General features: G+C 43.1%; 1 protein-coding gene across 2 annotated transcripts in view; it reads left to right on the top strand.

The window, feature by feature from the left end:
* The window catches only part of LOC101476097 (partitioning defective 3 homolog), a 351,693-nt gene that overhangs the window by 158,581 nt on the left and 170,707 nt on the right, over positions 1-22,405 (top strand). For both annotated transcript variants that reach the window (XM_076887953.1, XM_004568509.5), the window contains exons 8-12: positions 4,105-4,230; positions 6,632-6,862; positions 7,448-7,635; positions 12,284-12,423; positions 12,886-13,014. In XM_076887953.1, the coding sequence (XP_076744068.1) occupies positions 4,105-4,230; positions 6,632-6,862; positions 7,448-7,635; positions 12,284-12,423; positions 12,886-13,014 (814 nt within the window). The remainder of the gene's footprint in view (positions 1-4,104; positions 4,231-6,631; positions 6,863-7,447; positions 7,636-12,283; positions 12,424-12,885; positions 13,015-22,405) is intronic.

The raw sequence follows: 22,405 nt of genomic DNA, 5'->3' as shown, positions 1-22,405 counted from the left end.
AGATGCACTGCTGTCCTTAAGCTCCCCTGTATTGCCCCTAAATCAGACAGCATCTTGGAGGAAACAACATTAACGCTGCGCCGGCAGTAAATTTCTTCCCCATCAGCTAAGGTCGGCACTAATAGCTATCACAGCCTTCAATTAACTTCAGCCATGATAAAACTTATTGTCTGGTCAGTGGGATGATGCTAATGGCCTGTCCGAGCTTTTTCTGCGCGTCGTGCACTGGGACAGGAGGCATTAGGCTCAGCGGGCTGTCATTAGTGTCTAGACCAGGGCCAGAGGGGTCAGACTGCCAGCAAAACCAGACAGCAAACAAGGAACTGCAGGCACTCCAGCATCAGGCTGCCCCCGTATTCTGCTCCACTGCACTGACATCAAGTCAGATCCAAGCAGGAGGGGGAGACAACTGTAGGAGAGAGCTTAGATACTCTGCCACTCTAGCAGGAAGAATCTTTCCCTGCCACACACACACACTGAAATGCACAGATACTTACCTGAAAATGAGCTCACACTAATGCAGTTTGTGAGCAGTTCGGACCGACCTTGAGAAGTGTGTTCCCTCTCAGACTCCTTTTACAAGCAAAAACAGTTCTCAGTGCATCGTCACTTACCTACCTTGAGAGCAACGTGCACACACAAATATCCCGTACATCTACGCACGCACGCACGCCCCCTTCCAGATGCGTTCCTAGTTTAATGAACTTCTCATTCCATGACCGTCTTCAATTGTAAACAAACTGCGGACATAATTGCCATGCATAAATGGATCCTGACTGGATTATTATTTGATTAAAGGCAGTAGATGAGAGCAGGTGGCCTCCTCCAAATCAGCACTGCTACCCAGCCACAAGATGGAGTAAAGCCATATGGTGCGGTAAGATGCTGATTCCTTTTTTCGAGGAGAAGCGAGACTTAAAGAGTCTTTCTTCCCCTCCCCCCCCCCCCCCCCAGAGGCTGCAGAGAATCCACAAACTACAAATCCCTTTTTGCTTACATCTGCCACCTAATGAATTGCAGCCTTTGAGAGTGACTTTTAGATTTTTTTTTAGTTCTTTACAAGTAACTGACAAGTATCTCTAAAAAAAACAGAAGCGAACCTCCATCAGTTTGAGAGGATGGGATTATAGCCAACACAATAATAGTGCTTTTCACGAAATCATCATCTTCTTTAAATCTCTAAACGATGCCGCTTTATCCCCAGTCCGCTCTGCCGCGGCTTGAATACTGATCAGGGATCAACCAAAAACTCCTTTATCTACTGTACCGTCTCCAGTCTGCTAGCAAATCAGAAGTCATTAGCGTGTGTCCGTGATGTAATCTCCGTGCGCAATACTTTGTTTTCAAGCTGCCAACACTTATGGAGATAAAGCACAATCATGTCTGCTTCCACGCCGGCCGCAATTACTCTCTGCTCAACACATTTAACCTGACCTGGCAACTCAGACACCAAGAAAGAGGGAAGGGCCTTTTGTGATCTTTAATTTCAACTTAATGCCGACCCATTTACCCCCGCTGAGTGGCTGAGATGAGTCTTCGGCGTGAGCGTGAATGTCCACATTATGCAGCCAATTAAAGCAATGTTCTGAGAGTGGCCCTGTTTGGCTGAAATGCTAAAGAGCTGCGCGAGCCTGCCCTTGACGTCTGCAGTAAACAGGGTCACAACAGTTTTGAATGTGCTGCTGTTTATGCGTCCAGGAAAAGAGACAGGAAGGGAGAATTATGAGAAGCATGACACTTATGTCCTTGACACCAATAAGGTGTAGCTTAGGGTCTAATTTATACCCCTGTCTGGTACATCTTTGTTTAGCTTGTTGATGGTTTTTGCTCCGGTAGATTTCAGAATTTCTTCAAAATAAGCCTCCAAACTTTTTTGTCAGTTTATGCAAGGACACCACACATTTAAAGTCAGTTTACCTGCTATCTCAGAGGCATCTTGCAGCTTGTAGCCAGAGTTTGTAGCTCTGCTGTGTGAGCATCCATCAGATATCTTTGCATGTGGTTATCCTCGAGGCCTAACTAAAGGAGCTCACTGATGTAGTTATTTAGAGGGGGAAGAAGGGCGGAGGGATATTTGAAGGTAAAGGTTGGCGTTTTTTTTAAGGATTACTGAGATGGCACAGCCGTGGAACTTCTTGGGTTTTTTTTCTTTCTCAAACACCGCAGCCGGCTCTAGTCTTAAGCTCCAATGAAGGCGACTGTAGCACTTCCCTGGAAGCCATAAGATGATCTCTTAGCTGTTGGTCTGGATTATTTCAACCCACCCTGTGATTCTTTCAGACCTGCCCACAGGAAGAAAAAGAGGAAAGGAGGACAGAAGGACAGACGGAGGCTTAAAATGAGTGCAGGGAAATTCAGGACTCTATCCAAGCCTAGTCTGCAAAGTTAACTTTTGTTGACGGAGTGCATTACAATGGGCTAAACTCATTTTGTAATCTTATTTACTTCCCCAACTCTGTTGGAGACTTGAATATTTTAGGCACTCTGTTGATGCAAAAGTTATAAATCTTCAGGCCATAAAATGGCAACCAATGTCAATGCTGCACTACAAAAAGCTTCACTTCATACAGATGAGGACAGACTCGTTAGCCCCTCCTCTATGAAAATCTCTTTTCTCAAGTGCTTCAAAACAGAGCAAGAGATTTTCGCACAGCTTTTCTAAAACATCCTAGTTTTAGGATAATGGAAGTTTGATGGATAACAGCCTGCAGTCATTTGTTGTAGTCTTTAGGAAGTCTCACACATGTCTCCCAAGCAATCCTAGCCCATTCTTCTTTGGAAAAATTGGCCAGATTTGATGGTCTTCTGGCATGTACATAGGTCTTCAGTTCACCCCACAGATTTTCAATGGGATTCAAGTCAGGGTTTAATGCAGGCGAGTCATCAGCAGTCACTTGGGTCTTCTGGAGGTAGCTCTTCAGCAGGAGTGAGGCATTATTTGGGATGTTGTCATGTTGGAAGATAAAGGGGTGGCTGTAGCTCAAGAGGTAGAGCAGGTCACCGACTGATCGGGTTGGTGGTTCGATCCCCGGCTCCTCCAGTTTGCATGCCAAGTATCCTTGGGCAAGATACTAACCCCAAGTTGCTCTCCGATGCATCCATCGGAGTGTGAACGTGTGTGAATGTTGTTAGAAAAGCATTCAGTTTTGGGTCAGTGCTTGTGAGAATGGGTGTGATTGGCATGTTGTATAGAGCGCTTTGAGTACTCGGGGAGAGTAGAAAAGCGCTATATAAGAATCAGTCCATTTACCATTTTAATGCTGACTGCTTGAGGTTTTCTTTCAAGGTCTTCACGTCCTTCTCTTTTCATGACTTTGTTCATCGTGACAAGATTCACAGTTCCAGACACACTGAAGCATCTCCACAGCATAATACTCCCACCACCAAGCTTCACTGTGTGGATGATGTTCTTTGGGTTCTACACCTTTCATTTCTTTTTCTAAACATAGCAATAACATTTGTTTTTAGCATGATGCTTTCTCAAGTGATACCTGTTGGGGGAAAACTCTGTAAAAGACCCAGGAGAAATAAAGACACAATGAGACAAAGTTACTTTCTTTATCAAACGTGTACACGGGTGAGCTGCTAAGAACAACTCACACCATGCACAGTGGCTTGGTAATTTTTATAGGAAAGACAGTGAGAACAGGATAAGAAAATACAAAACAAATAAAATAAACAACTCCATATGTGGCGCTAGTCTCGTCAGCAGAGAGCTGGGAGAAGGCTGTGAGAGATAAAACAATCTAAAACAATATGTCCCAAAACAGTATGTCTTTGCTGAGAAAGTCTAAAAAGATTATTCTAAACTAATCTAACCATAGGCAAAGGGCAGACAAAAGGCATCTTTGTACATTTAAAAGAAGGTAAAGAAACATAGAATCATTTTTCCTGTAACAATACCTCAAACCCTAAATGTGTCTTTGTCTGTACCTTCTTCTACACTCTCTTCTTGTCTCCGCTCCATCCATTCTGATTAGGTTTCTTGATTACGTTTCTTTCTCTACCTTTTCATTAACTTTTAAAAGTACACGTGCAATTTCATTGTGACAGTAGTTGCCTAAGTCTTGTGTTATGACTTACCTGTTGCATGAACCTTTGCAGGACACAGGGCTTGCTAGTGAAGCGTTTGGAGCCCGGAGGCAAAGCAGAGCAGGAGCGTCTCTTCCAGGAGAACGACTGCATCGTCAGAATTAATCAGGGAGACATTCGCAACCTGCGCTTTGAACAGTAAGCTTTCCATAGTGACGCTTGGAACATTTTTTTTGCATGCAGTATTATTCTGAACACAGCTATTTTTGTCAGCTGACATTTTCTCCTTCTGGTAACCTCTCTTCTTGTCACTGGATGCCATGCTGATTTTAATTTACTTTCCTTTTCCTCCAATAGTAGGGAAGCACTGTCTGCCGAGTGATGCAGTTCACACCGAAAGCACTGTGTTGGACATTAAGCGCAGCGACAGTAAATAGCGTTGCTGTTGATAAGCGGAATCCAAACTGCGGGGAGACGTGACACCCACACAGCCGCACAATAAAACAGAAATATGACCGACTTGTTGGCCTTCCTGTAATAGGTCTCAGTGACCTGCAGTCCTTCACAGCTGTGCTGCTTTCTGATCCCAAACTATCCACACTCTTCTCTCCATTCATTTCTGCCAACGCGTCATAACCTTTGTCTCTTTAAACACTCGTAAATATAAGCGTGAATGTGTGGCATCTCACGCAGCACGGACACGGACACATATATGCGGTGATACTGACATACAAAGGCATTTCTGCACTTGTGTATGTGTGTGCGTGCACCAGTATTAAATGGATTTCTTCTCCTCGAGGCTGAAAAATCGAGGCACTGTATAAAGTGGTCTGTTCAGCTCTCCACAGAAAGAAATAGCCCAGATTTTTGCTACCAAAGGCCCAGACAACAGTCGCACCGGGCCTGCACATCTAAAAACAGTGGGCTTTGAACCACAATGCTGCAAAAATGACAGAAAGTTTAGCCTTCAAAAGTGAAGTCAGTAGCTATGAATTATCTCTGAACAACTGTATCACTGTAGGAATGTTTCTTAAGAAAGGTGTGATAGCAAAAGCTCTCCAGCATCTTGTTAAATGGAAGCAGTTGGAGACACTGTGCTAATCTGTTTATCACCCTGCATACAAACCCACTAAGGTTTCAGAATCCTTTAAAACGAACCTATTGTCATTAGTAAACATCGCAGTTTCTTTCACAGCTTTTTTTTCTTTTCTGCTGTGAAAGAAGCTTACCCACCAAATCCACAAGGGAGTGATGTTTTGTAGCCTCTCCTTCCAAACACACCCTCCTCACCGGCATCTGCACGCTTATGATGTTTGTGATGTTTTGTTTTTTTTTTGGGGGGGGGGGGCGTTTGCATAAAAATGAGGCAAAGGAACAAAACTTTAACCCCACCCCCACCCATCGTTGATTGTGTGCCACAGAGAGTGACAATTTAAAGTGATAGTCTAATCTTCTTGGATTGTTTTGCATGGGTAAATATTTTGAAGCGCTTAATCTAACTGAATGTAATGATGCATTGATGGGGGTAATTTATTATTCAATCAGGCTCGCGCAGAGGCTGATTGCTGGAGTGATGGCAGCGCGTATGCGCATGGGAACATTTGCGTACAAAGCACGCATGCACGCACACAAACTTCGCCCCAGCCTGTCATCACCCTGCAGTGCGCATATGCGAGTGATTCTTGCAAATTACCATAAGAATGAAAACAGGAGAGAGCAAATCTCGCAGAAGTAGCTCGGTGCGCGTTCGCCTCTGCGACGCGGCTTGCGTGGAGTGCTGTCTGTTTGCGGCGGAAGCGGCTTAGCGGCTGTCATTGGGACAGAATCAGCATGGTATTGCTGGTAATGGGGAGGGGGCTGGAAAAAGAACATGGGATTGCTGGAATCCAGACATCCACTGTGCCTCTGGCCCCCTTATGCTGCAGTGTGCCTCACTCCTGGCCAGCCTATCTATATGCTAAGTGCTGCTGGCAAACCAGACTAAACAATTCTTGTGTCTGGGAATGATGGCGAGCTCTTGTCTCGGCATATTTGGCCTCCCCCAAACTCATACGAGACTCGGTGTGTTTGTGTGTTCCCGCCCCATTTTGTGTTTAAGGAATGAATTCTGTGTGTGTGTCTGCTTACTTGGGAACTCATCGTCTGTAAAGCTTCCCTGGTGCATGATTCATCACCTCTGTTCTGATTGTTGAGTCAACTCATAACCATTTATCTCCAACCATGAACAGACTCACACAAACACACAAATGACCGCATAGTATAGAGATTTAACCTATATCACACGCAGTAATATTTTATGACTGATGCACCACTTACTGTCCTTATCTCTTACCCGTCTTGATGCTTGTAATTATAGATAATGTAATTTCTGCCCCATAATGCATTGCAGGAAGTAGTCCTGCGATTAGCCGCGCAGGTCTCAACTCTCTGTATCTCCTTTCAACATACAGTGCATCATGGCTTTCCTTATCCTTCTGTATCTGCCAAGCTTTGGTGCTACATCATTGTACATGTATCTCTTATCATGTTTAAAGCTAATTCATTTCTGTCTGTGTGACCTTACCGCTCTCTCCCTCGCTCTATGTTGTTTCACCTTCAGAGCACAGAACATTTTCAAGCAGGCGATGCGTTCCCAGGTTATCCTTTTCCACGTGGTCCCTGCAGCCATGAAGAAGCAATATGAGCTGCTGTCAGCACAGAAGGAGCTGAGCAGCCCACCTCAGCTGAACAGGGTTCGTTTCAGCCAGGAGTCTCAACAGCCAGCAGACAGGTCCAGTCTGACCGGGCCGCTGACGTCCAGATCAGGACAACCACCGGGCCTCAATCACAAGTGGGTTTCACCTCCCTTTTCTTTTATTGAATGGTTACTAAATAGTTTATTTTTTCTACCCAAGATACCTTCACACTGTTCTCATACATGAAACAAAGAAAAATCAATAAATCAAAGAAAAAAAGAAAAATTAAAAAGCTGCCACAGATTTGATGTGTGTGAAAGGGAGTGCTGTTGTAATTGCAGCAGTCAGAGACTTTCACTGGAAATCCGTCAGAGTTTAAAAGCTACGCAAAAAAAAAAGACAAGAGAGCAGCCTAATTGTAATTTGTACCTTAGACCTCTGAGTCTGCATCGGTGATCATCTTGTCAAAAGCCTGTTTTATCTGCCTGTGGTTTCTGTTAATTGTTGTAAAAACTCTGGCCTAGTTCCAGAAAGACAAAGATGTGGGTTTGTGTTTGTGGTCATAATGTCAGTTATACAGAACGATCAATCCTCCGTCTGTGCCAGTGAAAAGGTTCTTGCTACAAATACAGTTATTATTTAATGGTGAAAAGTCATTACTGTGCGTTATACATTACATTACAGGAGCCTGACGATGAATCTATATTTCATGTAACGACTCTGAACCCTTGTCTCTGTAGCCACCATGGCTCACTGGCAGAGAGCACCCCAGACTCGAGTAGACGCTTTGCCACTCCACCCCACATTTTGATCTCCAGGACCCCGTCAGCCCCTTCGCCCTCCCTGCAGCGCAGGATAAGCACAAACGCCCCCAGAACCATCGACCTAAAGAACAAAGGTCGCAGGTTCAACGTCCAACTGAAGAAAGGTGAGAGTAGCAAAACGAGGTCAGTGCTGTAGGAGTGAAAACCAGCAGAATCATGTTTGCAATTTATGTGTGCTGACATCATATGGTGACATGAGCCCGCCATGTTTGATCTGCTTTTTAGACATTTTTGTGTTATTAAGTGAGATATGTGTGATAATTGTATGTTTCAAAGCAAGTAGTGGGAAAATTCTTGGGGAAGGCTTAACAGTGGGTTGACCTTGCTTCTAACCATGGGAAAATTTTAAAAAGTGGCTTTTTTTTAGTTCAGAATTGCTTCTGCCAAAATTTCTGTCAGCCTGTCCACTGGCAGATTACATCGGCCTCCGCTCTTTATCAGCAGAAAGCCGGGGAAGAGCCCTGTATATCTGATAAAACTCCAGCATCAAAGAGTATATTCTTCACAAGACAGGCTTCTGCATTTAAACATTTAAATGCACTGAAAGTTTGCAGTTAGACACGAAAGATGCTGATCCTAAAGCAGCTCATGTGACAGCGTTAAAGTGTTTCATTAATTTGACCAATAATCTCTTTGTTTGCTTCTATGTCTATCAACCCCGTTACTAAGTGCGATAAAGGCGATATCTTGTCAACTTCTAGCATTTAAAAACTCCAGAGTAAACAAAAGGTCAAAGAGCTCTTAATGCAACCGAAATCCTTCTGGAAATAAAAAAAATCTCCTCTTGCCTTTGCGCTTTGTTTAACCGAGAAGGCCGAAAGCAAACACAGATCAGCCCCGTCTTGAAAACAGGTTGTGGTTTCATCCGTTCATGCTACAGTACATCACCGCGGTCTTGTGGTTAAGCTTCGGCAATCCATCTGCTTCCAGCTGAGCTGGGTTTATTTGTGGACTTGGACAGACCTTTGATACCGGAGCAGTTGTATTTCTTTGTGGTGGCTTCGCTGCCAAGCCGTGTCATTTCCACCAGTTAGCCATCTTCATGTGAATTAGCGAACAGTAGGAAGCAGAGTGAAGTAGTTCTAAGGCGATGTCCTGACTCCGTCGATTTCTTTTTTGCTCCTTTTTTTTTTCGGTTGCCGGAGCAGATGTTTACTTGAAAGCTGGCACCGAGGCCTTAGCGATGAGCTTCAGGGAAGGGTGCGGGAAAAAGTGAGGGCTGCGGCACGGGGTAAACGTGACCCACTCTGGGGACATGCAGTCACAAGCTGCTCTAACATGTTTGGCAAAGTTTCCCAGCGCTGCCGGCAGAGTTCTTTGACACTGTGGAGCTGAAGTGTAACTTATATTTATGTGTTTATAACGTGATAAAGTTTCCCCACACGACTCTAATTTCCGGAAAGATGTTGGTAGAACTCGAGCACCAGGCTGACGCCTTCAGTTTAGCTTATATCCACCAGCTGCATGGCTTCATGGTCACTATGAAATATTTCAGTATTGCCCAAGTAACAGAAATGGTTTCAAAGCCTGTGATTTCAGTGAGAGTTTACCGGCACATAACTTCGAAGCCGTTTGTGAACTCCAGATGGAGATGTCCAAATGTTGTTAAACTGGGAATTTAACGGAGCATTAGGAAAAGGCTGAGTTGAGGGAAACGCGCCTCTGAAATCCATTTTGACGGTTCCGTTTGATTGCCATCACGCTAATGCACTTCTAGAAGGGCTTCTGCGGTTTTGTTGTCTGCTCGTTGTAATTGTTGTGATTCAGCCTAAGTGGCTCAGAGTTCCAAGTGGCAGGAGCAGATCCTGAATGGCAAATTAACAAGAGTGCCTTAATCAAATACTGCTGTTGAAAAGGACATACGCACCCCATTAAGTCATTCTAATGTGCCTCAGCCTCTCTTCATGTTTGCTGCTTAATTGGCTTATTGGAGCCAGGATTTCAGCTAATCCAGAAAGGGACACAATTACTTTTACCCCGGCCTGGTCTGGTACCTAAAATAAATACATCAGTGGTTAATTAGCACAGGAATATTTAGAGATTGTAGTCTCCTAATTGGCTGATTGTAGACTTTGAACAGCGGGATCTTATAATGGGCCTGAGTTGGGTTTGGGATGCGTGTTGGGCGGCAGTTTGTGAAAAGGGTCAGAGGGGAAGGGGAATCCCAACTGCCATGGCGAGGATTTGAAAAAAGGCAGGATATAATCAAAAGCTGTGATACATCTGTGTTAAATGCCATCTGCATTTGTTTACCCCTCTTATTTTCAGTCGTTTGAGGACAGACTAGCATCTGCACTAAGTGGAGAACCTCCCACGGCAACTGTGGGATCTGGTATTTAAAAGTTTGGCAGTCAAACTGCGCATTTAATATTCAACATAAACGATGACAGCTATTTTTGTCTGCTCACTTCTCGCTCAGCAGTGATGGACAGATCATAGAACGTCGTTATCCTCAGCAGCTCAACTTTCTGGCTTCAAAGTGATCTCTTCATCACCTTTCTGCAAGTTTATTTGTGCGTGGAAGCCAGGAGAAAGTTGCCAGCCGCGCTCCTCAATCTTAATGCCCCTTGTTCATCAGCGGCATCACTGTCAGGGAGACGACAGACTGCTAAATAGACATACAGGGAAAAGTAGGTCATGATGAACCATCAGAAGTGCTGACAGCTCTGTGAAATGAGCAGCTACTTTGACACGAATGCTAATCACTGCTGTTAGCGTCAGAAAAGCCTCGGCTAAAACCGCAGAACACGACTTTCCAACTTGGAAATGCCTACAGCTAGGTTATGCATGGTGGAATCTTAACCGCCGCTCTGAAAGACGTTCTTAATGACTCATCTAGTTTAATCTGACACGCAGCATTTGCACGGTTTATCACATGTAGCTGACATTTGAACTACGTCATGCTTTTATCTGAAAAATACAGCTCTGGTCAGCAGAAAAGGTTAGAGCGGAGAGATCTTCTTATTTACCTGTTATTGTATTTGCCTGATTCCTCTTAGACTATCAATTCATATTCGTTTGAGCAACCTTAAAGGTCAACCCTTAAACTTAAAGCAAATGGCTTTGCAAAGCTGATGCCCGAAGTGTTTTTATCACATGTGGTTGTTGAATTTCACTGCACTTGGAAGAGACAGAGGATTTTCCTTTAAATATTCAAAGCTAAGAAACAAATTTGAGTGCACACACAGTGATCACTGCTTTCTCCATTAGGCTAACCTCAGGCTCCCTATATATCATCCAAGACTGCTTTGACCCAGACATGATTTTTACACAGCCTTTGTGGCCTGCCTTTGCACCAAAACTCTGGAGGGGGTTTTTTGGGTTTAAAATCTGGCACACGGTGCAGTGTGGGAACATTCAGAAATAAGCACTTTAACTATTTAGGTGTCCTGCACGTTAGTTTAAGAGGATATTGAACAGAGTTTTAATGCATTTCCCAATCCATAATCATTCATTTGTCTCTGCTTATTCTTAACTGGTCTTTAATCTGACCGCGACTTCCACGATTGGCTTTAAAGTCCGTTCACATTCATTTAAAACACTCAATTTTGGTTCATAGCACTGATACTATGTTTAGAGTTCAAGACACACCCAATCATGGAAATATGAAAAAATGGCAGCATGGAAGCAGGAATGTCTGTATTACCTCGTGGAGGTTCAGGACATGGTGGAAGGCCATCATTTGATTCCTGCTTAGTGGATTAAAAGTTACTTTTTTTAATAATGGGGGGAAAAGTTGTATGCCCTTAGCAGTATTTATACACAGAATACACTTTTTATGTTTCTGTACTTTTAAAATGAAACCCAGAAATAGAAAATGTCGCTGTCATAAATAAATTGCTCCTTAGTGACATTTAAACCCCCAACCCCCGGGCCACGCACCGGTACCGGTCCATGAGTTGTTTGGTACCAGGGTGCAGTTGAGGCTCGGGTGTGAAATTTATGGTTTTCAGGCTTTTTCGTTGTTATTTTTTTAATCGTTTTTATCGTTAACTTGGTTTCCCTGAATCTTTTCCCGTGTGTTATGAATAAATCCCATTTTTGGTACCTGTACTGGTTTTATTTTGTTGTATCTATCCGCAACACCTTAAAGGCCGGTTCGTGAAAAATCGGTCCGTGGCGCTAAAAAGGTTGGAGACCACTGGTCTTGACCATTTTACTGAAATTTGATCGTAGCAATTCAAGATGGTACTCAGTAGTTTGTGTGGCCCCCGTGTTCTTACATATATGCCTGACAATGCTGACGTGACCAAAAATTCTGGCAATGGCACACATTGATGTGCCATCCTGGAGAAGTCAGACTACCTGTGCAACCTCCACAGGGTCCAGCTATCACGTCATGCTGCCAGTAGTGACACTGACTCTAGCCAAATGCAAAACTAATGAGGAGGGAAACATGTGAGTGGCCTCCACCTGCAAACCATTCTTGTTTTGGGGGCTGTCTCATTGCCCGCCTCTGCTACTTAACTGATCAAATCAATATCCCTCAAGTTTAACTGACTTGGTGCTTTGCTCGGATTAGAAAGGGTTCCTTTAAATTTTATTGAGCAGTCTGTTTTAAGGATAATAGAAAATGACAACAGACAAACAGTTTTTCAGTTTACTGCCGATCATGAGCACACTGCTGGCAAGCTTACCAAATGACAACATCACAGCATGGCATGTTTGCACCAGGAAAGAAAAGAACAAGTGATGAGCTGTGCTTTGTAAAATGTCACAATACCTTTCTAAGTGTCTTCAATTGTTAACTAGGTCCAGAGGGTCTCGGATTCAGCATCACATCTAGAGATGTCCCGATTGGCGGCAGTGCTCCAATTTACGTTAAAAACATCCTTCCTCAAGGCGCCGCCATCCAAGACGGTCGACTTAAAGCTGGAGACCGGCTGCTGGAGGTGAGGCAGGACATCAAACATCCTCTAACCATGACACAGTGTTCAGCGAGTGTGTTCTGTGAGATTGCGTGTTATTTCAGAGACAAATTACTCGTTTCCTGATGTGACTTTGTTCCTAAATTCAGTCTTACTGAGCCTTTGTTGGAGCGAGTCGAATAAGCTGCGTTCCCTTTGTTTTGAATTTCTAAGAAAATGTGGTTAGATGGAACAATATTTTGATTATACTTCAGTCAGACTGACATGGAAATCAGCGAGTGCTCCCTTTAGGGGGAAATAACCCATATTTAATTCCAGTTCCAACTGGCTCACAGGGTAATCTGCATAAAGGTTATGTGGAGGCCATAGTCCCCCCTCTTAAGAGTGAGTTTAGTTTCGCCTCCGACTGTGTATCTGTTGTACATTTATTTTTGTAAGTCTTCTTTTACGCTTCGTGACTCCGTGTATGTGTATATGTACGTGCAGGTTAGTGGGGTGGACCTAAATGGTAAAAGCCAGGAAGAGGTGGTAGCCCTGCTCCGAGCTACACCCATGGGTGGAACCGTGAACCTGTTGGTGATTCGCCCAGAGGACTCCCTGCTGCCCCGAGAAGTGGTCAGTGCCCAGCCAGCACCTCATAAGAGTTTTCTAGATTTCAGCTGTTTGGTAAATGTTGATATTTATAGAGAGTTTGAGAGGACTTGCACAGGAAAAGCTGTGATTTTCTCAGCCTATTTGCAATTATAGTTTTATAGCTGTAATAAAAAATAAGAATTTGACGCATGAATGGGAGGACAAGAAACTAGTTGAGACAGTGTAGGATTTCTCTTACTTGTTGCCATTATTACTTCTCAGTGGATATTAGCCAAACTCCCATTGTCAGTTTGATAAAGCATATCCTACTTGATTCAATGAAGTCTCTCAAGGAATGGTAAATGTCACTAAATGTCTAACATCCTGTACAGAGTATGGATTTGTCATGGTGCCTGCACTAATATTCCCTTAACTGCTCCTCCAATCCATCAGCTTCTCCATCTTTCTGTCATTTTTTTAAAATTATGTTGTCTGCACTGATTTTAATTTAACATTTGTTTATTGTGTCACTCTGTCAGTGCTCTCATTATTAATGCTAGTGGATGGCTGCTGTCCACTTAAGGATTTCTTCTCTCTAAAATATGAGCCTCTGAGCTCTGAGTTGACTCCGAGTCGCCGGTTTAGGACAAATATTCGACTTTCCATGTACAGATCCCTCCTTTAATTGTGGCTTATGCTTTTTTTTTTCTCTCCTCACACAGATGGTCATTTTAGCACATACAGACATGCAGACACACAGACCCATTATATGCACACACAGGCACTCTGAAATGATGTGCCTAAGTGTGTCTAAGTGCACACAAATACAGCTTTGGACATATTCAAACACACACCCTCCCAGTGAGCCACACAGTCTACATACAGGGTGACTTTGGCTGTCGCGCAACAGATGGCGAGGCTACTGCCCCCGTCCAGCCTGCGCTCTGTGTCTGTGACAGCAGGCTTAGTCGTCACAGCACCTTGGCAGGCCAGGGGCTGCTGATGCCAGCCTCACTCCTTACCACAGCACTCAGCCCGGCACCCTGGCTGTTAACCCCGCAATAGGAGCTGTTCAACCTGTGGAATAATGGCCCTTTGAAGCAGTAGCCTGCTCTTTTAATATGCTATTTCTCCATCCACGCACCAGCTATACTTTCATTTTTTTTTAGGAAGTTGGCACAAGAGCACGTGTTAAAGTTCTCTTGGTATTAAGGAAGTCCCCAAAAAGTCATGTACCGCCTTAAAATGCCTCACACATGTTTATAAAATATGCTGCACTTTTGATGCTGCCTCATGGCTCAGGTACGGTGGCCCTGAGAGGTCAAACTAAATAACTCAATAATGTGACAATGACAAGATGCTTAAAGAACTGGAGGATTGATCGATGTTGTGAGGGACAAAAAGATGTGGTTTCCTCCATTTTTTGAAAAAACTTTTTTCGTGATTGACGTAATACTGTAGATACATGTTTGCTGTTAGCCGCTTACTGTTAGCTCATCACTGTTGTTCCCTCACTCTCCTCTTGTTTTCTCAGGGTTCCTTTTTTGTGAGCTTTTGCAGAATTTTTTCTCTTTCTGCTGTGGTTTGTTTGTTTTTCTAGTTGCTGGTGTTTTTTTAAAGTTGCAGTGCGTTTCACCTCTCTGGATCACCTAGGAGCCACTGCTAGCATCAAACCTGTACACACACACACACACACACACACACACACACACACACACACACACACACACACACACACACACACACACACACACAAAATAAACTAAATACTTAAAACTAACTGGAGGTAGACGCCAAACTGATCCACGCAGCCTTGACAGCAGCTGAGTGACGCTGTGAGGGCTTTTTAAAAAATGCACGCCTGCCCGTGGCTCGTGTTGTGGAATGAGAGGTTGACGGCTACGCACTCTCAGCTCCTCAGGCGTGATGTGATTAGAAAAAAAAATCCATCGTGTGAAACCTGTCTAATAATCTCCTTTTTCTTTTTTGTTTTTGATTTCTCCATCTCTTGACCAACACGCTGTGCGCGACTGCTGGTTAATATTTCATCACTTTCCATAGCAGATTAACTCTCTCGCTTACTTTTCCTTTTTTTAAAAATTCTCTCTCTCTCACACACACACACAGTTTCACATTTCCCAGCAGTGCTTTCACAAATCTCAATAATCCCTACAAGTATGTTCATAAAAATCAGATAAGGAGGCCAAGGCTCTGCCGGTGACAGTTATTGCAAATAAAGCATGGTAGAAAATTGTGGCTGGTAATTGCCTTCTCTGTCACACACTGTGGATAGGTGGGTGATGGGTGCGTGCATATATTTCTGCTACACACTCCACTGGTAGGGCACACATAACGGCGCACCTATAGACGAGTGTTTGTGGGCTGTCATTCCTGTCTTTCTTTGAATGATTTTTTTTAAATTTCAGCATGAGTGACACACACACACACACACACACACACACACACACACACACACACACACACACACACACACACACACACAGCCATATAAATCAAAACGAAACAAAACAACAAAAAAAACCCAGACCTTTTTGTCTAGTTGATATTTGCCTGCTGACGTTTAATGTCAGCATTGGAAATCCCTTCGTGCCTCCTTTTGTTTAGATGTTTGCTCGTGTGCTACCCGTGCTGCTTGCACCCCCAGAGGAATTAATTTACTCTCCCAGCATGTTCGCATTGCATCTTTAATTACCACGGTCAGGGTGTGTTTTGACATGCTTTCAGTAGCAGTAGCGGGAGCTCTCAATAGCTTTCAATAAATATGTAATTGCAGGAAGGAGAAAAGGTTAAATGGTAATAGAGGAAAAATGGGGCAATGCGGCTACGACTGCTGCTTATTTCCACCCATCTCCTCCTGCCCCTCCTCCTCTCCAGGGATGTCAATAACTATATTCAGACAGAGACAATATATTTTATCAAAGAAGGTGCTTCAACCTTGACTAAACTCTGGGCTCATCGATAACAAGTTTGTTTGTAGACACCAAGTTCTTCTCTACAAAGCCTCCTTCATCCTTGAGCATGTCTTAGAGGATAGTGGATCTGTTCGCATTTTGTTTTGTTGTCATGTTTTTTTTACCTCTTTGCTTTTGAACCTCGTGGCCTTTAAGTGTAGAGGAAAGAAATGCTGAAACAGAGAGAAAAGTTCACCACAAACTCCAGACGCAGTAGCAGGCTCTGATCAGTGACTAGGTGCAGGTAGAAGAAAAAAAAGCCTTGACAGCTCTGGGAGTTTGAGTCAGTGATTTCAAGGCAAGAGATTAAAGGCTGGAAGTCAGATGAATTAGTGCCCCCTATGCGTCTGGAGGTAGAAAGGCTTTATGAATTATTTGTGAGCGCTTGTGTCTTCACAACTTTTTCTGATTGTTTCGTATTAGAGGTGAAAGGAAGTGGAGAAAGTTTGTGTCTTCGATAAAGAAACTAAGAAATGGAGTAAGAGAATGAGATGCGAAGAAGAGTTTAAAGGTTAAGAGGTCGATTGCACATTTTAAAAAACCTAAAGCGGCAGTGTTAAATGCATTTTGAAGACACATCTACACTACACGCAGCCCACACATAGCACAGTAGATGTTATTTATTGTAGCCATTTATCTCCCGGCGTGCGGCCCCGTTTGTGCTTATAGCTGCGAGCAGTGCTTTGCCTTCATAGTGGATATTGTAATCCTGGCTTCTGCTTTGTATTTATTCATTTATTTTGTCCTATAACAACGAGCTAAATGTCATGCTTCGTTGTGCAACAAGCAACGGCAGCAGTCTAAAAACGAGGCACTGCCTAAAGACGTCCGTCCACGCCCTGTCACCTGTGGCGGAGCTCGTTCATGTGTCGCCTGTGTGTCGTTTCGAGCAAACACGGCAAAGTAAAAGCAGAGGAGTATAATCTGCAACATTTTATTATTAAACAAGGAGTTGGGAGGACCTTTAGCATGGGCCGTCTGTGTTTAGTGACAAATCACTGGTTTGAAACCAGCCTGCCTCTAGTTAAGTGAATTAGCCTGTTGCTATTGCTGCCGGAAAGTGATCCATGCACTAAATATATGTTAACTCTTTCCTGCATAAAGACATTTGACAACCTTTTTTGTGCCCTTGATGACGAGTATATCAATAAAAACACGAAGACCAATAGAGTAGTTCCTGGGCTTTTCCAAGAGTTTCCGAACTCACCGACTTCTGATGCAAACCTGCTCATTTTGTCCTATAAGCCTGAAATATATGACAGAAACCTCTCAGTTCAGAAAAGAGCTTCAAAGGTAACTCTTAGTACGCTTTCAAGGGGTAAAGTGTTAAACAATGCCACAAACTTCTGAGTCACACACAGTGCGTTCAAGCACCATAATAATGGTGCTCATTCCTGCTCTTACATCGTTGCGTGACCCTTCAACAGCAGCACATTTTTCCTTCCAAGATAGCAGCGCGGACTGCGGAGAACAAATGGGCTTGTGTAGCCTCTGTTGTAACACTGTCGACCACATAAGAGCAATTAAACAGTGCATTAAAAACCCCTCTTTATGATCATATCACACTTGTCACTGATCCATTAGTGGCTATATCTGCCAAGCAATGAGAATCTTAATTGCACGATTAATTCTGGCCTCAGATTGATGTGACAGCCGAATTTATGGCTCATGTGAATACTGAGGACGCGCAGACAAATGTGTGACACTGCTGCTTACATTTATAGCAGACTAATGGCCCACCCCGGCGGCCTGGTTTCAAATTCTGCCTGCTATGTTTTTGACCACTGTGCTGTAATCGAGGCAGACAGAACTACTCCATTTAAACATTGTGTTATATTAAACACAGGTCTCTGAAAACGATCGCATACATGAAGTGACAAAAGCACGGTTGCATTAAAATAGATGGATACGAGGTTCCGAATTGTTGTTTTTCTCTAAAAATCAAGCGGTCATCATCAATACTCGTTCACAGTTGGCTTTTGTTGCAGTGCCTGCAGTACAGTAAGGTTACCACTCATGATTTACCTGTGTTAAAGTTGGAAGGCAAGAACAGACGTATGAAGCTGTATTGATTTCCCTGCTGCAGAGATCCATTTACCGAGTCGGTAGAGGGAGAAATGAATTGATATCAGGCAAACAAAACACAACCCCCTGTCTTTGGAGGCAACTAAATTATACACAGATCTGCTCTGTCAGAGCCAAGCTCAATCCCTCCTCATTTATTTATACACTCCTCAACACAGAACGAACCTTTGTCATTTTTAACAGGTTACACGGGATGTTAAAGTGCGAGAACAGAACAGGAATCCTTCTGTCTTTGGCCACGGATGCATCTAAAATGTAATGGCGAATCAGCTGCTTGCATTTGGCAGAGATGGTCAGGATGAAATTGTTTTGATATTGTATGAAAAATGTTTCAACCGTCATCTCTGGCTCATGTCTTTCAGCACTTTAACAGAGCAGCTTTTAGATAAACCATTTGGCACATTCCACTGAAGCAGTGATAAACAGCTATGTGCTTATCTTAAGCTATGTGCTACCCACAGCCATGCCAAAACATGACAAACATCTTTGGAGCTAATATAATTAGATGTCTCTTAAAGTAATGTGTGTGTGTGTTTGTTTTTTTTAAATTTCGAGTGACTGTAAGGGTGAAGTAATTCACTGAAACTTTTGATAATAAAGTGCCAGAGACAGAATCGTTCTTGCGCGTCTCTTCAGCAGCTTATTTATATCACAGCGGGTGACAGAGCAAGAGCTATTTTACCTAAGTGAAACTTGGCGAAGGACTCGAGATCATTAATCATTTCTTAGTGGACTTTGTAATTTAAGGTGTTGCAACCTTTTTTGCCGGTATTCACAATTTTGTAATGAATTCCCGGTCTCCCTTTATGATATGACTTCAAAACAGTCCCAGCTGCTAGAAGGTAAATGGACGTAATCCTGCAGATTGCTCTAATAATACCAATGTGTGGATCTCGGGTGAAGTCCGATTACAGGAACTGCTCAAAAGACCTTTGGATGGAGCATTTGGAATGCCACGGTTTGGGAGTGTGCAGTCAGAGTTCTTCAGAACAGTTTGGCAGCATCAGTTGCATCTCGGAGGTTGCTTTGGCTTTCACTTTCTGCATAAAAATGTCTCTGACATGACAGACCACAGTGATTTTGGTGGATAAGGCCTCCAGCGTGTGTACCATGGCACTACAAACCTCATCAGGACACTTTCTCCGACTTTTCCCTCACTCTCTGATGTTTATCACATCACACTTTCCTCCTCTTCCTTCTTATTCTTCTTCTCTTCTTCCCTTGTGTTTCTCTCATTAATCACCAACACCATCTCCCAGCGTAGTCCTTTGCCGTATTAATTTGCCTCCTATAGAAACGCTTTCCGATCAAAGTGCACAGTTTTGGAAGCATGCGCTGTCATAAATAAGGCTAATAATGCCAAGCATGGTTGAAGACAATGCCAGCCCGGTTAACAGTCTCTGAGTCGAGTCTCGTCGAAGCCACCTGTTTTCGTTTAACACTTTTGAGCAGCTGTTCCCATAATTATGCTTGCTGTCAGTGCAGAGAAGAGGGAGGGTGCACCACAGCATTGTGCTACGCCGATAAACAAGGTAGTTAAAGGCCACTTATGGCGACACAGTTACTCTCCCGAAGGGGATTCAGCGTCTGTTTCCAGAACGCATAATGAACTGAAGTGTGTGTGTGTGCAGTTGGACATAGCGAAGCGCTTTTTATCCACCATTAGCTTAAAATGAGAGACATCTGCTTCGTGATGTGCGTCTGCGCTTTGGTTCAACCGAAACGCCTTTGCAAACATTCCCGGCTGCCAGCTACACTTAGAAAGTAGCCTTTTATTTTTAATGTTCCATCTGATGAGATGAAATCGCTTCCCGAATCGCCTGCAGAAACACCTCCCGTCAAGTCAGGCCCTGCATGTGAGTCTGTTTTTTCTCCCCCCTGTCTTTGGGTTGCTCACAGTGAGAGTCAGTCAGCACCCCTCACTGAGAGCCACTTGCTGTAATGCATTTGCCATGATGTAGATAGATCTGGCCTCAGATGCCCTCATGGAAACAGACTTTGTTAAGTCTGTTAATGAGCTTTCTCATTAGAAAACTCCCTAAAGGGGAATAGTCCCAGTGCGTCAGCTCTGGGTCAAAATGTGCTGGATCGCTGAGTGAAGAACATATAACATCAGTTCGCAGACACTTACAACCTGTCACTGCCGGCTGTGCAGCTTCGTGCCTTTTGGTGTTGTGTAATAGCTCGCCTCTCCGCCCCTCGCCCAGCCTCCTCATTGTACCTGAATTTGTTTCCTCGACTTTGAGATATTTAATATTCAGCCTCTTTGTCTGTAAATGTTGCAAGGAGAAACAGCGCCAGAAGAAATTTGTGTTACAATACTTATCACTCGTGCACCACTTTTGCAATTACACCCATGGCTGATTTCTTTTAGCCCTTTTAAATTCATTTCCATTGACCTTTATGTCACCAAATTGGGCCAAGTGTGGAAAGAAGTTTCCAGGAGTGTTAATTGTTTTAGGCAGTGATGTGCAGAGAATCAGAGTTATGTGTGAACAGAAGTGATTGTAATTCATTTGCTCTCTGCCTTTTGCATCTCTCTCTGGTTTCTCTGCCACGCACTTGCACGCAACCGACAAATGCTCCTTGTTAGCATGTGACAAGTTAAGCAAGGTAGAAACAAAACAAAAAGGCCTAATAGGCAGGCTGGAGCTCCTTTGCTAGCAAATGCTTTCCTTTCTGTGCCCACTTTTATTCACCTATTTGTGAACTTGGTGAAAAGCTGCCTCTAAAGCACTTCCCTGCTGGTAATGAACTGCTGCTAGCTCATCAAAGTGTTAATTAATAAAGGATTTAATGGTATAATAGGCTGTCGCTCCATGGCTGAGTCAGAGGGGACCTTACAAAAAAACAAAAAAAAATCTGCATGGGCTCCTTTTGTGATGAATTGGTCAAGTGGCTGGTCACTTGAGCTGTTGAGCTAAGGGGATAATGATAACAATTTTATTACAGCCACTCCTCTTTGCATATTTTCTGCTAGGCTTGCATGATTACAGCCAAAATGATTATCACTGGAATTAATTGGTTCCGTACTGAGGTCACAATTATTTTTCCCGCGTATTCTCTGATTTTTAGTGATGAAAACATTTCAAGTGCACTTTCATATGAACACGACACTGCAAATCTTTGCATCAAAATAAAATTGGTAGTGCTTATTCACTTAAATGTAGTCCATCTCTTAGAAGGGAAAAGAAAGTATTGTAGCAAAACCCAACAAAAAACTAAATCAACTTTGCACTACTTTCACTTTTACCTTGTACTAATTAATCTTTATAAATGAATCTTTGCAGACTAATAATATAAAGTCTCTCACTCTATTCATTCTCCCTGCATGATGGATGTTAATAAAATTCATAGCAGAGTACCTGACAGCTCTGAGATCCATCTCTGCTTCCCCTGTTGTGTTTTGCATACAGTGCAGTTACTGCCAGTTTAGTAAAATATAATATTTGTTCAGTAAGCTGAACATTTTCCTGGAATATTTGCTAAACAGTTTTAAGTGGTCAAATGGAATGTGATTGGTTGGTGATTTCAGTGAGCACCTGTTGCATAGATTCATTGCAGAAGCTAAATCAGCTGTTACTGGTTCAGACTAATCCAGGAAACGTCAAGCTGTGTAGTGCAGGAAACAGCTGTGATTGGCACATACAGGTTCTGAATTGGGGAGCACTCGAGTTACTTTTGCTTTGAGGTGTAAAGGTAGATAAACAGCCAAGTGACAGTCTATACTCACGCACTTGAATTGGAAGCAGTAAAAAACACCCAGTAAATTCAGTCTGGAACATAGTGACATCTAGTGGTGAGATTTTCCACGCTGCACCTTTAAATACTGGAGCATGCGTTTTCATTTGATTATGCTCGTTTAATTGTGGAAGCCAAAAATCGAGTTAGAGATAAAAATCTGATTAATTGCGCTGTCCTATTTTCTGCCTATTTTCTATTAATAATAATAATAAACAATAAAATGGCACTGATTTAAACTTTAATTTGTTTCAGAAGGCTGAGATAATTTTTTAATAAACTGATGATACAAAACATATTTATCAAGTAAAGCTGCATATGCACCTTTTTTGGTTGCATGTGCCTCTCAGCGTTGTCACGGATTTGCGGGGAGAGCCACTTTTTTCCACAAAAATTAGGCAGCTCCTGAGCTGATGCCGAGAGTTTGCTAAGCTATTTAGAAACTGAAGAGATGAGAGCAACACAGTAAGAGCCGCCTCTGCACCTAAGAGACTATATCCATCTCTAGGCAACTGATCAAACGCATGTGAAAGGCAAAGATTAATGCATGACATATGACAGATTCATCACTTTTATGTATGTAACATTGTTCTGATTAAATGCGCTGGCACATATACTATACACTCCAGGCTGTG

The sequence above is a fragment of the Maylandia zebra genome, linkage group LG9, assembly GCF_041146795.1.
Source record: "Maylandia zebra isolate NMK-2024a linkage group LG9, Mzebra_GT3a, whole genome shotgun sequence".
In the NCBI taxonomy this organism is placed as follows: Eukaryota; Metazoa; Chordata; class Actinopteri; order Cichliformes; family Cichlidae; genus Maylandia; species Maylandia zebra.
Note: the sequence above shows the minus strand (reverse complement) of the source record. Positions and strands in the feature narration are given on the sequence as shown.